Raw genomic sequence first — 15,796 nt, 5'->3', positions numbered from 1 at the left:
TGGATGGTACCACTGGTAAATGAGTCTGCACTTCATATATAGGATCACTGTGTTCCCCACCCCTATACAGCCATGTCCCTTGGCAAGCAGCCATGTATGGGTGCCTCCTGCTCTCCTGTGCCATCAACCTGAAAGAAGGCTACCTGTCAGTTTCACTCCCGTCTTGATCCTTTCTTCCTTCTGCCTCTCTCATGCTTTATGTGCAGCCCGGGAACCTGATAGTGTGTGTTTTTCTGAGAGAACAAAGTTCCTGGCTGTGTTTGCTTAAGTGCTGGAGGTGGTCATTTTGCCAGGACTTTCCTGAAGTTACTGTTTAGAGAGCCCTTGATGGCCATGGGCAACCCAAGAGAATTGTCCTTTCTTTCTGCCCAGAGGTGTGAACGAAGACAGGGATTTAGAAGGTTGCCAAGGGAATTGGAAGTGATGTACCACAAAGAGTTTTTGGTTCTTTGGCATGAGGCTTGAGATAGCTGAGGAAGGGGCAGAATGATCTTGGCTGGCTGCCTGAAGGCCGGTGGGGAGAGCTGCTTTGGACTGCAGTACTGCTGTGCTTCAAGCTAACATATGTAGAGTGGGTGGCACCCATGTTGTGGCAGGCTTCGCTCTATATACATTCATGAAAATAATGGGAAACCTCCGCACAAGTCTTAAAAGGGGGCCATTGATTCTGGGTACAGGGAAGCCTGCTTTTGTAAACATCCTCAAGCATCAGCTACATGTTTTGGTCTCTGTTTCTCCCTCCCCTCCATGATTATTGGCTTCTCATCCATCTCTCACCTGAGCTCCTGGGCCTCAGTAAATAGGACCCATTCAAATTCACAATAGTAGTGTATGGAAGGAGTGGGCGTTCACCAGCCCCAATAAGGTCCTCTTAATAGCGTGCCGTATTAAGAGAGAATTAGTGCACAATATAGCATTCTCAGGGGTCATGGAACAAACTTCCCTCAGCAGGCTGTAAAAAGTTCCCTTTTCCAGAAGTGCTGTGTTTCTTGTTTGGATCAGCTTTTACTTTGGTGGTTAAACCACCATGGGAGAATATTAATCTAGTGCAGGGTGGATGATGCAATAGATTGATATAGAGGAGTGTGATTTCATGGGATTATTTATCCAACTCTTTCCTGAAACAGGGTGTCTCTTTGCTCCTCCAGTGTCTCCGATGTCACCTTTGGTAGACCATCACTTGTTTCACAAGTTATGCAAAATGTTTGACAGCAGGAAACCTGGGTTTACCATTAAATATTTTTATAGAGGAGCAACTCCTTTATCAGATGCCATCCAGAGAAACGTTCTGCCTATTCCACCTAATTGGTTCTTTATACACCAGGTTCTTCATTTAGTAAATCATCCTGAGATCAAGTCACACAACTGAAACTCTCCTCTTCATTTTTAACAAGGAGAGCTTTCCAAACTGTGTGTTGCAACTTGTTAGTGTCACGCGAATGTTCCCCACGCTCCTCCTGGGGCTGGAAAGGAGTTTAATTCCCGGTTTCCTAGTAAAACTAAATTATGGTGCAAAACTGAATTACCATTTTGCAAAGCGATACATGTCTAAAACGTGTGTCACCAACATGAGAAGTTTGGCAAGCTCTGCTCTAAACCATGCAAGATTCTGTCTTACACCACTGGTGACTTGAGGAAATGCTGGGAGGCTGATTTAAACATTATTGATTGGGGGGTGGGGAGGCATGTTATGTGGGTATCTCCAATTGTGAAACCAATCTTTTTATTCATAAAAGAAATTATGCTGAAACTTATTCATATGTGGCATGCTGTGCAGAATTTTGGGAAGAAGTGATAAAAGGGATGGAAGGGATGTGCAAACCCAGGCCAATACTGCCCATATATGGTGGAAATGTCCTTATGCTTTTTAAAATTCTTTTTTGACATTGTTAATATTGCAAAATATGACATATCACTTGATCCAAAACAAGCTGCTCAGGCTCAATTCAACTGTTATAAACACCTTCCAAGACTCTTGTTGTGCACTTTGTGACTGCAGCCAGACTGGTCATTTCTGAGAACTGGAAATCCTTTACTAGAAAGCTATTCACAGAATGGATCTCGCAGGCTAGAAGGAAAACAAGACTACAGACAATGTGAAGAATTATCTGAATTTTTTATTTCTTACATAATGACCAAAAAAACACAACATGTTATCATCTGCCTTCAATACATATGCATCAACAGAGCATCTATTCTGGAATGAAAATATTTTGGCAACTCCTTGTCTTTTTGTAATCTATGTTGTTTCTCTCTCTCCCCCCCCCCCAGCATATTTCATTTTTTTCTTGTTTTTGTATTTTCCCATGTTTATGAAAATCAATAAATACACTATAAAAAAAGAGAAAGAATGGCTTTGTGAAGACCAAAGCTGATCTTTGCCCTGCAAGAAACAGGGAGAAGAGACTGATGAAGCGAGTGCAATGCAGTTGTACAATAAAGCCATGGGGGTTTCACTCAAATCCAGGACAAGTTTTTAATCTGGAAGTAAACAGAACAAGGGGGAGAACTGAACAAGATAAATTGAAATAAAATTCTGCTCTAGGCTCAGGAAAAGAAAGGGCATCCAAGTAGTCTTCAGCGCCATTTTCAACATATCTTAGGCAACTTTCCAAACCTAAGAAAACAAAGAGGATTCTGTTAAGAAGAGGGACTGTGCTCCCATCACACCAATCTCCTGCAGAAAAACACCTAAAGGGGGATTTCAGGTGGATCCCTGAAAGCAGATGAGGGAAACAGCTTTTCAACCTACTCAGAACTGGTGGAACAAGGGGCAAGAATTAAAACTGCAGAGAACTTGGCAAAAGTTTGTGAAGGACATCAGTGCAATTAGGCACTATTGAGTGCTGAGAGGTGCCTGGGCCTAGAAGGTTGTGAAAAAGTCTGGGCATGCATTGGTTTGCAGCTGCCTGAAGTCAGGGGTGGTGCTTTGCTTCTGCTCAGGCTGCTGGCTAGACTCTTCACAAGATCTTTTACAGCCAGCATGCCTCTATTCCGTGCCTGCCATCATTTTCCTTGGGCTCTTCCAGCATAGTTTCCCCCATATGAAAGCTCCTGCAGAAGTGCAACAGAAACACGCTGCTGCAGCAGAGACATATTAAATAACTGCGCCTCTTTGCTGTTCCTTCATAGAAATCTGGGACTGTGGGCCCAACCTCCCCCCCCCAAAAAAAGGCACAATGCTCCAAGACATTCTCCTGTACAAGAACCATCGAAATGGTCAGGAGAAGATGAGAGCAGGGGTGGGTGGGTGTGCTTGCACACCTCCCTTTATTTTCGTGGGCTTTGACAGGAGAGCACAGCACTGGAAATAGAAGGCAATGAGGGTTTCTGACTTTGTTTACTCTGAGAGAACTAGAGCTGCCTGGCCAGTACAATTTCTATTTTTTTTCTTTTGACAAAGTAATGATCATAAATAAATAAGAATAAAATGTGCACCCCACCACCCAGACCATTCCATTGTAACTACACAACCTCCCAAAATTTCAACACCTCTTGCGATGGTTTGACCCCTTTCTGTTTTAACAGTACAAATTCTACAAACACCTTGCATATCTCCTCAAAATAATTTCTCCTGCGTATTCCCCATCTTATCTTAATGACGCATGTTAATTTATCATTAAAAGCTATATCCCACACCTCTTTATACCGTTCTCCCATTTTATATTCTGCTTGCCCCTTCCACTTCTTAGCTATCATAATTCATGAAGCTGTCAATAAATTTGAGCAAGTCCTTCATAGCCTGCGAACCTTCCACCCCATCGTAAATTGATAATAATGCTACCTCCGGACTTTCAGCCAGCTTTAACGCAGTGATTTCTGTTATCTCCTTAAACACCCTTTGCCAGAAAAACTGTAGTATTTACACCCCCGCCACATGTGACCATAATTCCCAGTTTCCTGGCACCCCCTCCAACATAACACCAAATATTCCTTGTTTACTTGATTTAATCAACCATTTCTCAGCTCCCCTCTTACCCAGAGAGTGCAGATCAAGGGGCACTGGTGGACTTCTGTATCTGCTCTTTCAGGATCAGGATGCTCTGCCTTTGCTCTGGAGGCAACATAGCTATCTGGTCTGCCGTCAGCTGGAGGACCTGCATGATGAGTGCGGCCTATGAAGAGATGAGAAAAACTGAAAAGGGTGTATTCAGACCAATTGTTGTTTTTTTCCTAGAAAGGACTTGGCAATTGAATTACACTAAAAAATAAAAAAATACTAATAACCACACACGGGCAGCATATTACATGCCAAAAGCTAGTTTGAAAAGACCTGCAAAGCACATTGTGTTGTAAGTTGAGGGATGCACTCTACAACAATTTCTCATTCCAGAGCCTTGAAGCCACCACTGAAAACACCTTGCTCCTACTGCCACCAATTTTGCCTCCAGCAGTGGCCAGCAGCACTTTCCTGGCCTCTTGCCACTGGTGCTACTGGGGAGTCCTAGGAGGAAGGGGTGATGAGGTGGAGGCACACTGGTGGGAGTGCCGGATTGGCTCCACCAGTGCATCTGAACTACGCTGACCTCCCCTGTGATGGGAGGTCATGTAAGCGCTGCCACCCTGTCCTGCTGACCGCTACTGCTTGCCTCTTTAATGGAGAACTCAAAGAAGGCAACAATGTTTGGCTTACCTTTTCATGATCCTGGGGTGTTACCTGGTTTTGGCCAGGACTGAACCCTCCAGGCTGGCCAGCTGCTTGTACGCTTGGTCCTGGCATGCCTCCGGCCTGCATTGCTGCGGCAGGCATGTTAGGCACCTGTGAACACAAAGAATGATTTCTGAAAATGTATTGCCCCCTCCTTGGTGACATGGATGCAAATGGATAACATTCACAGGGTCTCTGAAAGCAGCTCCAGGTCCTACTAGCTGCACTAGCTCTGAACACTGAGCTGGGGGGGGGGAACCATGGGAAAAGTAAGACAGCAAGCCTTTGATTAGAAAAGCACATGGGGACGTGGCCGGTAGCAATTCACTAACCACAGCCAATATAATTTCCGACCACAACTTCAAAAGAAATAGATCACCACTCTTGCTCCCTTCCCCAATGCATGGATTTTCCAGCCAACGACTTAGAAAGGATTAAGTACAGTGGTGCCTCACAAGACGAAATTAATTCGTTCCGCAAGTTTTTTCGTCTTGCGAAGCGCAGTTTCCCATAGGAATGCATTAAAAATCAATCAATGCGTTCCTATGGAAACCGCCTTCAGACCAGGTCTGGGGACAGTCTGTCCCCCGACCTCTTCCGCTGTCCCGGGGTTTTTTAAAATGCTGGTGGGCGGCAGCGAAGGCTTTGCTGCCACCCGCCAGCATTTTAAGATCGCCCCGGACAGCGGAGAAGTCCTCCGCTGTCCCGGGGTTTTTTAAAATGCTGGCGGGCGGCAGCGAAGGCTTCGCTGCCGCCCGCCAGCATTTTAAGATCGCCCCGGACAGCGGAGGACTTCTCCGCTGTCCCGGGGCGATTTTAAAGCCCCCGGGAAGGCAGGCAGGGGGGAGCAAAGACTTTTCCCACCCGCCGGCCTTCAGAAGAGGTCCAGGACCTCTTCTGAAGGCCGGCGGGGGGGCAAAAGTTTTTGCTCCCCCCCCGTCTGCCTTCAAAAGCCGTCGGGGATAGCGGGAAGCGCTTCCCTGCTATCCCGGACCGCTTTTTAAATGCTGGCGGTGAGGAGCAAAGCCTTTCGGCCCCGCCGGCCTTCCTGGACCTCTCATGAAGGCCGGGGGGGGGGGGAAAAGGCTTTGCTCCCCACCGCCAGCATTTAAAAGAGGTCCCCGGAGATTTCCCTATGGGCTTTCTTCTTGCGAAGCAAGCCCATAGGGAAATTCGTCTTGCGAAGCAACTCGCAAATGGCAAACCCTTTCGCCTTGCGGGTTTTCCGTCTTGCGAGGCATTCGTCTTGCGGGGCACCACTGTATAACTGTTAGGAAAAGCTTGGTAGAGTATTAGGAGAGAATCCCTAATTTCCACAGTCAGCTCCCCAGCTAAGGACTCAGCTCTCTCTAATGATCTCTCATACTGCTGGGTTCTGAGCTTTGCACTAGGAATTGTTCTCTGCTGCAAAGGCACAGGCCGGCCAGAGTGTTTGCCTTTCCATCCAGCACAGGGGTTGGGAACCTGTGACACAACTCCCCGCCTTCAAATGTTGCTGGACTATGAATCTAGTAATCACCGATCAAACTTTGCTGGGGCTGATGAGAGCTGGAGTCCAGCAATCTCAGGAGGGGCGCAAGTTCCCCATCCTTGCTCTAGAGCACGGTTTCCCAAACTTGGGTCTCCAGCTGTTTTTGGACTACATTTCCCATCAGCCTTGACTGCTGGTCCTGCTAGCTAGGGGTGATGGGAGTTGTAGTCAAAAAACAGCTGGCAACCCAAGTTTGGAAAACCCTGATCTAGAATTTTATCTAAGCGATCAGTCAACCCTGAAGCCACTTCCAGTCATGGTCAGGAACCAACTAGGGGCAACATTCAGGATGAAGATTCCTCCCTCCCTCTCCCACCTCCATTTGGAGATTGGATTGTTATGCCAATCGAGGCTGTCCTTGCACTGGCAACAAGGACCTCTCAGTGAAAATGCAACAGACCACGGTTGCCCCACATACCTGCCGAGGCCCCTGCGAGACAGTGGATGCCATGCTAAGAGGTCCAGGGCCTTGAATGCCTCCAGTCATTGGACCCCTTGGATTGGGACCAGGGCCCCTGGAGTCCATGCCTCTGGGTTCCATCCCCCTGGGTGGCTCCATTCCCCTGGGTGGTTCCATGCCTCTGGGGGGCTCCATCCCCCTGGGTGGCTCCATGCCCCGAGGAGGTTCCATGCCTCTGGGCTCCATGCCACGAGGCTCCATGCCACGAGATTCCATTCCTCTGGGCTCCATGCCCCGCATTTCCATCACTCTGGGCTCCATTCCTCTGGGCTCCATCCCTCGGGGTTCCATGCCCCTGGCATCCATCACTCTGGGCTCCATTCCCCTGGGCTCCATTCCTCTGGGCTCCATGCCCCTGCCATCCATGCCTCGGGGCTCCATTCCCCTTGGATCTCTTCCACCTGCATTGAAGACCATCAAACTTAACACATCTGATAGACGGAGAAGCAAACCTGGGAGTTACTTGCCCAAGTTAGGGAGAATTAAATAACTGATTGTACCAGTTCGATTTTTAACATTTTTGTGGCTTAATTTTGTGCGTGTATGTAGCCGGGGAAGTTTTGCTTTGGGGCGAGGATATAATTTGATCCTCTAGAACATGGTATACCTTGTATAATTATTTCTATTCATTATTGTGTGGTTTATTGTACAAGTTATTTTATTATCTGCATATGTTACAAAGGGGAACAAAACACTGCTATTCATTTCATAAATCACTCCCCTGAGGGATCCTTTACTGTGCTGGGATTTATACCACTAGCATTAAATAAACGTCCCTTTTCATTTGACCATGAAACCGTCTCTCACCTCGGGTGTCCATCATGGGACCTCGTGGCTCTCCCATCAAAGGCCTTGGTTCTCCCATTGGCCCACCTCTCATTTCATGGGGGGGCGGCCCACGATTGTCATGACCAGCCATGTGGTGCATGGGGGGGCCCTGGTGAGGAGGCCCCTGGTGCGATGGCCCAAGGTAACCCCTGCAGAAGAGGATGGGAAGGGAGGGGGGTGGAGGAGGAGGAGAAAAGACATCAAAACCCTGTTTCCATTCTTCTCACACAGCAAACAAGGTGAGACAATCTCTGCCTGGACTTCACCCCCTTCCAAGAGGCAAGTAGGAGGCTCAAATGTTATTGCATTACAAAAAAAATAAAATATGCACTGCAACAAAACAACATTCTGCACACATAAAAGAAGATGGCTGGCAGAAGAGTTCCAGCCTCGCTACCTTCCTGTTTCTTTTGTGAGAGTTCCCACTTGCAATACAGTGGCACAACTCAGACACACCTGCAACAAACCACCAGGACTACAGGTTTGCCTTGTGGCAAGTCCCCAGGACTCCAGAGGAAGAGACGCAGTTGCTTCCTACTTGTATTTTTAGAATTAATGCACGCAGTCCAGGCTGCCAATAGCCTACCATTATTATTAACACCCACTTTAGAAGTTCCAGGCCCTTCTGCCTACCTGGGTTCCACTTCTCCAGTGACTGACAGCAGAGTTCCCCCACGCGGATCATTTGGGGCGTCTCCCAGAAGGCCTCGGGGTGGTGGACCACTAGCTGGCATTGGCCCACGCTGCATGGGGGCCCGTGGATCTGGCATGGGCACTGTTGGGAAGGCAGATGGGAGGGGGAATTAAAATCATGGGAGAGAAGCGTGATTCCACTTTGTGAGCATCAGCCTCACTTTGACAAGGAAGAAGGGGGAAAGTCAGGCTTCACAGAGGGCAGGTATGCACAGATGCAGTTGCAGAGAGATGGGCTAATTTTATAAGCTCCAGGCTTTGAATTGGCTGCCACATACTCAACACTTGTGTTGCGACCCCAAGTCTTTGTTAACAACTGGAGGAGGCCAGGTGACCAAACAAGCCTGCAACAGGGAGCCTCCTTGCACAAAGATGGCGTTTCTCCCTCTCCCCACGACAGCATGTCCCACACTACTCTCTGAGCCATGTGGCCCACACCCCCAAAGTAAGCAGAGGCCTTGTCTTGCATACTCCCCCCAGGGCATGCAACGAGCAAGGGGAGCCAACCACAACTACAGGTACCTTGTACTCGCTCAATAGAGGAAGGCCTGGCAGGTCCCACGGGAGAGAGCTGCAGGTTCCCTGGCCCGGCAGCAGGAAGAGAGGGAGAAAGAGCAGACACATCAACAGGAGGTGCACTTGCTGCATCTGCCTGTGCATAGACGCACACCTGCCTAGAGTGCCCCTTCCTCTTCTTCTGGCACAGCTCTGGAGACACTTCCCTTTAAATGAAAGGAGGGACCACTCCCGCAGAATAAGATTCCATAGTGTGGCAGTGCCTACACTTTGGAATTCCCTGCCTACTGATGTCAAGCCAATAGGCCTTCACTGCCCTCTTTTCCGCGCCTGCTAAAACCTTCTTGTTTAGACAAGCCTATCCAGATGACTAAGAAAGTTGAGGCAATTTTAATCTGTTTTAGTATTTTAACTTTAGCAAGTTTTAAAGTATGGTTGTAAATGTTTTCCTGATTACAGCAGCCAACGTAATGCTTTGTGTTTCTGTTTCTTGAAAGTCTTCATGCATGGTAGCTTTTTATTCCAATTGCAAAGTAGACTTTTGTGTATTTCCCCCCTGGTCATTTTATGTTGATCTTTGGACTCGGAATAACTATACGTAAAAGTTTGATATAGTTCTCAGTGCTACTGACATTAGGGGCCACAAAGCTGCAAACAGTAACAAGACTCTTGCTTGTAGCCAAGCCTTCTTAGGAGCAGCACATAAAAGAAACTGTCCCATTCTCTCCCCTGACTGGGGGCATCCATTGATCCTTCAGTGTTTATCTGGACCTCCTTTTTGGTGGTGATCTGCATCAGCCACCCAAGAGGAAGCATAACACCAAGTCATAGTTTAAAACAAACCATAGCTCCAGATAGTGGTTTGCTGACAGTGAAGAAACTATCACTCAGCTTCTGGACAGGGTTCACACGCAACACACACAGTAAACTATGGCTTAGCATTATGTGTGAATCAGGCCAAAAAAAGGCTATATAACAAATACGTATGGGAACTCTTTGAGCATGAGAAACATAGGTACAAACCCCATCCCCCCACTTAGCAACAAAGCTCACTAAAGATGCCATCCTTTGCATGGCTTATTGAGAACAAGCTCCACTGAACTCAGAGCTGGGCTAGTGGTCTCTCCTTCTCAGCCAGTTATTACTGAGAATAATACTACAACTTGCTCCTGGGACCTGACAGGAAAAAGTAATAAATAAATGCAAAAAATAGACTTGTTTCTTTATGTCCATCAGCTCCATGAGCTTCTGGGAGCACCTGGAGGTTGGAGCCTCAGGGCTAAAATGGGATTTGCGGGCTGGCTCAAAAGGCAATTCCAAAAGGATGTTTTGTTACTTGCTGCAGAACCAGAGGTACATTTCACTGCAACCAGGTGGAATAACAAACATGCAGCAACATCTACACACACACACACACACACCCCTTGGCCTCCACCACCAGAACAAAGCAAGCCCATTCACTTTGTGTGAAAGAAAAATGAGGGAGTGGGAAGCATTTCAAGGAGTGACGCCCTCTGCTGGCTAAGTGACAGAAGGCAGCCATATGCTTTACCTTGACCACGTTCCAAGAGCATCGGGCCACCTCCTGGCATGCCACCTGGGGAGAAAAAGAGCCGTGTTAAGCAAAGGAGGCACTGGGTTGATTATGGGGGTGTGCTGGGAGACTCAGGGATGCAAAACCAGTCTTGTAAACAAGCCAACAAGTACCCTGCAATTTATTTATGTTTTCTAGTCCACTATCAGACTAGAAGCTTGTGTTTCCATGCTGGATGTGGAAAGAAGGAAAGCCACATCTTCCTAGAAGGCCACTGAAAGAAGAGAAGGGGAAAAGCATTCTACCATGCCTCTTCCTCCAGCATTCTCCACTGAGAAAGAGGCTTTCCTTCTCCCATACCTAGCACAGAAGTGGGCTGCAGGAGGGAGGATGTGAGCAACCCATCCCTCCTCCTCCAGCTCTCTTGCTCCCTCGCATGGAATTCTTGAATGCCTGCGTTGTCAGATGAGTTGTTAAATAAAAAGCTGATTTAAAACAGCAAAGTGAAAGCCCAGCAAGGCACGCAAAAGACAAAGATAAATAAAATAAAACCAAGAAAGAAGGGTTTTTTTAAATGTTAGAAAATGAAAATAAACAAATTGTACTGCTATCCTCCACATCAGATCACTAAATATTATCAACACCAATTATCTCAATTTTCATCCTGGCTAAACCACTTAACCCTATGCATGTTTCTTAAGAAAGATGTTCTACATTCACTGGTGCTGACCCAGAGTTATGTGTGCACAGGATTATAGTCTTCCAATGTTGCCTTCCTTGATTCCACTTCTCGCCATGTGTGGCCAAATTCAGCCCTTTCCTGCCCTGAGGTTTCCTATATCTCCTTATCCCTGGAACCCAGAGACCCTGAGTCAAAAATTATGACTGCCAAATCAATTACAGATGTTGGGAAAGACACCCACACCCATACCCACAGAGAAGAACTCACCTCCAGGAGCCAAGGGGCCGGGGCCAGAGCTTGGCATTTGCCCTGGGGCTGGCACTCCTCCCTGCATGGGTGGCTGCATCATAGGGGGGGCTCCATTGACATGCATACCCCCCTGTTTGGAAAGAGGGAATGAAAACAGATTGTGAGGCCTTATTCTGACTCAGGTGGGCAATTGATTTCTGGTCCTAAGTTTGTCCCTACTTTATTAACCCATTTAAATGCTAATACAACAAATATAGCTACTAATAAAGGACTAATAAAAACTCTATGAAATTTATCAAATTATTTATAACAGATATATTCATGTTCAATAAAGCTTTAACTAAAACCATCATAAAAACAACAAATAGGAAAGGACATGAACAGATTGTGACATAGACAACTAGCGTATCATTTACAACTGGGAAATAAGACTCAGCCCACAGAGCAAGGGATAAGATTCTACTCAAAGCAACAAACTCTTACTATTGGTTGTGGCTGGGAGGAGGGGACGTTTGGCTGGTTCATCTGTGCATTTGGACCAGGACCAGGCCCAGGCCCTGGTCCGGGTCCAGGTCCAGGCCCGGGACCTTGCCCAGGCCCAGGCCCTTGTCCTGGACCCGCTTGCAGGCCGCTTGGAATCAGAGCTGGGACGGTCGTTTGCCGATGCAAGATTTTCTAGGGAAGGGAAATGGCAGAGTAAAGCCTATTAAGTGTTCATGTTGCAGAAACACATGGCCCCACCTCGGGGGCAACATCCCACCCCTGCTTCCCAAAGGCAAGAGATGTCACAAGCATACCAGAGCGATCTCCGGATCCACAATCCGCATCACCACCTGGGCCTGCAGCAGGGCATAGGCGAGCTGAGGGTTCTGCAGCAGCATGCTCCGAGCCTCCTGAGGACTGTTCTGGACACAGAGCTGGAGAGAGAAAGAGAGAGGATGGGAAAGCACACAGGGCAGCTGGATTGAAATCCCCCAGCATTTAAATCAGGTGTGGAAAACATTTGGCCCTCCCAATGTGGCTAAACTGCAACTCCCATTAGCCCTAGCAAGCACAGCCAATGGGCAGGGATGATGGAGAGCTGTAGTTCAGCAATACTGGGGGGGGCATAGAGCATTTCTCCCCGGTCCAGGCTATTATTATTATTATCATCATCAATAAACTGCTCTTCATCAAAAGATCTCAGGGCAGTTCACAATCTGTAACACAGAGATAAACTCCAGAGGCAAGATGTGGAAAACCATTTCAGATCTCTGGTAGCCACAGGGAAGTCTTCTCTGCAACCAGTATGAAAATGCAAGCTATGGGTGAGCCTCTCAGCAGAGCAGTTAAAACCAACCAACCATTTTTTATCAAGCAGAAGGTTGGAGGCGATATGGAGTGCTGCAGCATGCCCACGTAAGACTGTTTTGGCTTCTGTGCTAGTCGTGGTGAAATAAGCTTTATTCTCTTTGCAGCTAGAGTGAGAAATGGGTGTGGACTGGAGAGGATAGACTAGCCTACATGGACTTCCTAGCCACTTACGGCTGCTACCAGGTGAGCTGTTAAACACTTGGCTTGACTGCTCTCTGCCATGCTGTCCACTGACCTTCATCTGCTTCATCAGTTCAAACATCTGCTCTGGTGGGAGGCTGGCAACAGCCCTGCTGATGGACTCGGGAGCATCTTCAGGGTTCACAGGGTCTCCGTAGGGCGACTCAATGATGGGGGCCCCAGTGCCCAAGCCTAGTAGAGAAGATTGGGTTAGAACCAGAGATCTTCACCTTGTCATGCACACCTTGAGTGGCAGCACATGGCAGCTGCTGCCCCCCCCCCCGTTCCACAAGGCCTTCAGACTCACTCTTCAGCTCTTCTTTGTTCTTCTCGCTGGCTGCATTGTCCACACGCAGGGCTCTCCCACTGAACTCACGTCCATTCAGATTCCGCATGGCACTGAGTGCCGTCTCCTGGTCTTGATATTCACAAAAGCCATAACCTTTTGGTTTGCCCGTCTCTCGGTCATACACCAATCTAGCCAACAAGCACAGAAAACAAACTATAATGAGCAGAAAGGCAAGAGAGGGAGGGGAAAGGGTTTCGTGAAAACTGGGGATCAGGGGATAACTGGCTATATACTGTCCTATTTTATAGGAAGCTACCCTAAGTCAGGTTAGTTTATTTGTCTATCCAGTTCAGTATTATTTACTGGCAGCATCTCTCCAGGGTCTCAAAGAGACAAAAGCTTTCCCCAGCATTAGATATCTCAAGGACAGGGAACCTGTTGCCCTTTGGATGTTCTTGGACTGCAACGTTCATCATCTCTGACCACTGGGATTATGGCAAATGGGAGATACGAGTCCAATGACTTCTGGAGCACCACAGATTCCTCATCCCTGTGCTACCTTAACATTTTATTGAAGGTTTGTAATATTTATATTCCACCTTTCTTTCAAGGAGTTCAAGTTGGTATACATAGCTCCCCCACCCATTTTATCTTCACAACAACTATGTGAGGCAGGTTGGACTGAGAAGTGCAAGAGACTGAAGGTGGGACCTTCTGCATACAAAGTGCTTAATACTTCTCAGTTAAATTTCTCAGCCAAGATTCCCCACCCCTGACTTAAGATCCCCTAGTATCTACCACCACCACCACCCATGCCACATCCTCATCCAGCTTTCTCAGCCCTTCAGACTCAGCTTCTCTGATTCAGGAAATCCTAACAGGCATATGTCTCACCGGAAACTGACGACAGGCCCAACCTCTGAGAAAATGTCCTTTAACTGCTCTTCCGTGGCTTCATATGGGATGTTCCCCACTATTGGAGAGATGGGAGCAGATTGTGAGCACCAGCAGCATTACTGGAATAAGTGGGACATCTTTTCAAACATAGGTCAAGGCATACATCTTCCATCAGGAATTTGGAAATGGAAAATGGTTTTAGTGTTGGTTATTTGTTTCCCAGTCTCAATTACTGAAGGCACTGATTAAGCAGAGTTTTGAAGTATTTTATTTGGAACCAATCCTCCAGCAAAGAGTAAGAAACCCAAATTAGGCCCTGAGCACTAGATCATCTCGTGTGACTGCCCAGCTTTTACAAAGTTTACTCTCAATTTTAGGCAAGAGGCGTTAGAATATGTATGCATTTGAAGGCAATGACCTAGCAAGCAAACGGTAGGCCATCCCAACACATACTTTACAATATTTGCTAAGCACATGGAGAACAGCATACGTGAGGGAATGATAACAACAAGGAACTTAGTTCTACTGTTTCTTTCAATAGCAGTGTGCAAGGGAAACTTAAGAGAGTCTTTGGAAGCATCCTTGGAAGAAAGATTGCCCATGACTACTGATCTCCCACTGCAATGCACAGCTTGAAATGGCAGGTTGGGTAGTCTTTTCAGGCAGCACAACTTTGGCAAAACTATGTGCTATGAGGCAAACACAGTTTCCCTTATAATGCCTAGGATTTGTATTGGAAGCCAATGCCCAAAATGTTTGAAAGGCACCAACTCTGGCAAAGCTGGACTAGAGTTGACAGAACAGCGCTGTGCACGGAGTCTCTCCATGGAGTCGGAGGTAAAGGGGAGGTGGGAAAGAGTCAGAGCAGCCACTGCTCTTCCCACCCCAAACTTCCTCCCTACACCTCCTAATCTCCCTTCCCTACCTTCCTTCCTTCCTCCACTTCTACCTTTCCTTCCCCTTCCCCCGCCCCCTTTCCGGCTTCTCTCTCTCTCTCTCTCCCCCCCCACCCTTTCCTCCCCCCACCTACTTTCCCCTGCCTTTCCCAAAGTGGGGGTTGAGCGGCGTGCTCTTCCCGCGCCCGCTCCGCCCTCACCGAAAACGGAGCGCAGGGACCGGTCCACGGCGGGATCCCGCACGGAGAGCCCCGCCATCTTCCTCCCGCTCCAACTTGCTAACGCCTCCTCCTTTCTTCTTGTGGGGTCCTTTTCTTTCCCCTCCGCCCAGCAACACAACCCATGAACGTTCGTTCCGCCTCTCAAGCCGCTTCAAGACTAGCGCCTGACGTTAATGTTTTAATATAACGTTTTCCCGTTCTCTTCCCTCCCACACGCGCCCCGGCGCTTTGATGCGGGGGGGGGGGGCGGGAGGAGGCAGGCCGATTTCCGCAGCTGCTTGTTTCTATGGCGGGGGGGTGGGTGGAGAGGTGCAGGTTTTTTCTATTTCTGCTTTGGGGAATAGCTTCTGAAATAGCTTCCGTGTGTTTTGCCTTTCAGGCGCTCCCCGGAATGACATAAAATGTGGGGTTATTAACGTCGCAGTCTGGACCAGGCAGTCTTTCATCGCGTGTGTGCAACATTAAATGAGGCTCGGGTAGTTTGCCCCCAACAAACATGGCGGCTTTAGGGCCTCGCTAAAGGGCGGTGGCCATAGCAACCAGACAACGAGTCCGAAAAGATGGAAGGGCTCCTGTCTCGTTTTGCAACTCCTCGAGACTGTGCCAGGGCCGCGCGAGAGAGGGCGGCGCGCAGGCGAGGCTTGTGGCAGGGGGAGAATTTGGGTGTTGCTTTGTTTTATTAACGGAGGTTTTATCTGCCCCATGTGGCAGTGGGACTCAAAAGACACGAGTGAAATTCCTCTGCAGCTGCTATAGATGCAGGAGCCTTTTCTTCACCGCGGGGTCATGAATGGAGCCCTGCGCCATCAGGGCGACGGG

The 15,796-nt window shown here is 48.0% G+C and overlaps 1 protein-coding gene across 3 annotated transcripts; it reads right to left on the bottom strand.

Annotated features, from left to right (window-relative positions):
* Positions 1-2,097: 2,097 nt before the first annotated feature.
* Positions 2,098-15,116, bottom strand: LOC309355186 (cleavage stimulation factor subunit 2-like). 3 transcript variants are annotated; one of them, XM_081885765.1, is made up of 15 exons: positions 14,957-15,116; positions 13,858-13,936; positions 12,982-13,151; positions 12,730-12,866; positions 11,939-12,058; positions 11,625-11,816; positions 11,160-11,271; positions 10,229-10,273; positions 8,683-8,742; positions 8,101-8,242; positions 7,447-7,616; positions 6,598-7,040; positions 4,634-4,759; positions 3,979-4,115; positions 2,098-2,617 (listed from the first exon to the last, which is right to left on the bottom strand). In XM_081885765.1, exons 1-14 carry the CDS (start codon positions 15,012-15,014, stop codon positions 3,993-3,995), a joined length of 1,977 nt encoding a protein of 658 aa, XP_081741891.1. In that variant the 5' UTR covers positions 15,015-15,116; the 3' UTR covers positions 2,098-2,617; positions 3,979-3,992. The 3 variants fall into 3 exon arrangements, with proteins under 3 accessions (XP_081741891.1, XP_081741890.1, XP_081741892.1); XM_081885764.1 differs by having other exon boundaries at positions 11,160-11,275; positions 11,626-11,816; XM_081885766.1 differs by lacking the exon at positions 8,683-8,742 and having other exon boundaries at positions 11,160-11,275; positions 11,626-11,816.
* Between the last annotated feature and the right edge of the window lie 680 nt (positions 15,117-15,796).

Source organism: Podarcis melisellensis, assembly GCF_964234715.1.
Source record: "Podarcis melisellensis genome assembly, chromosome: 13".
NCBI lineage: Eukaryota > Metazoa > Chordata > Lepidosauria > Squamata > Lacertidae > Podarcis > Podarcis melisellensis.
The sequence above is the reverse complement of the archived record's forward strand: the minus strand, read 5'-3'. Positions and strand labels throughout refer to the sequence as shown.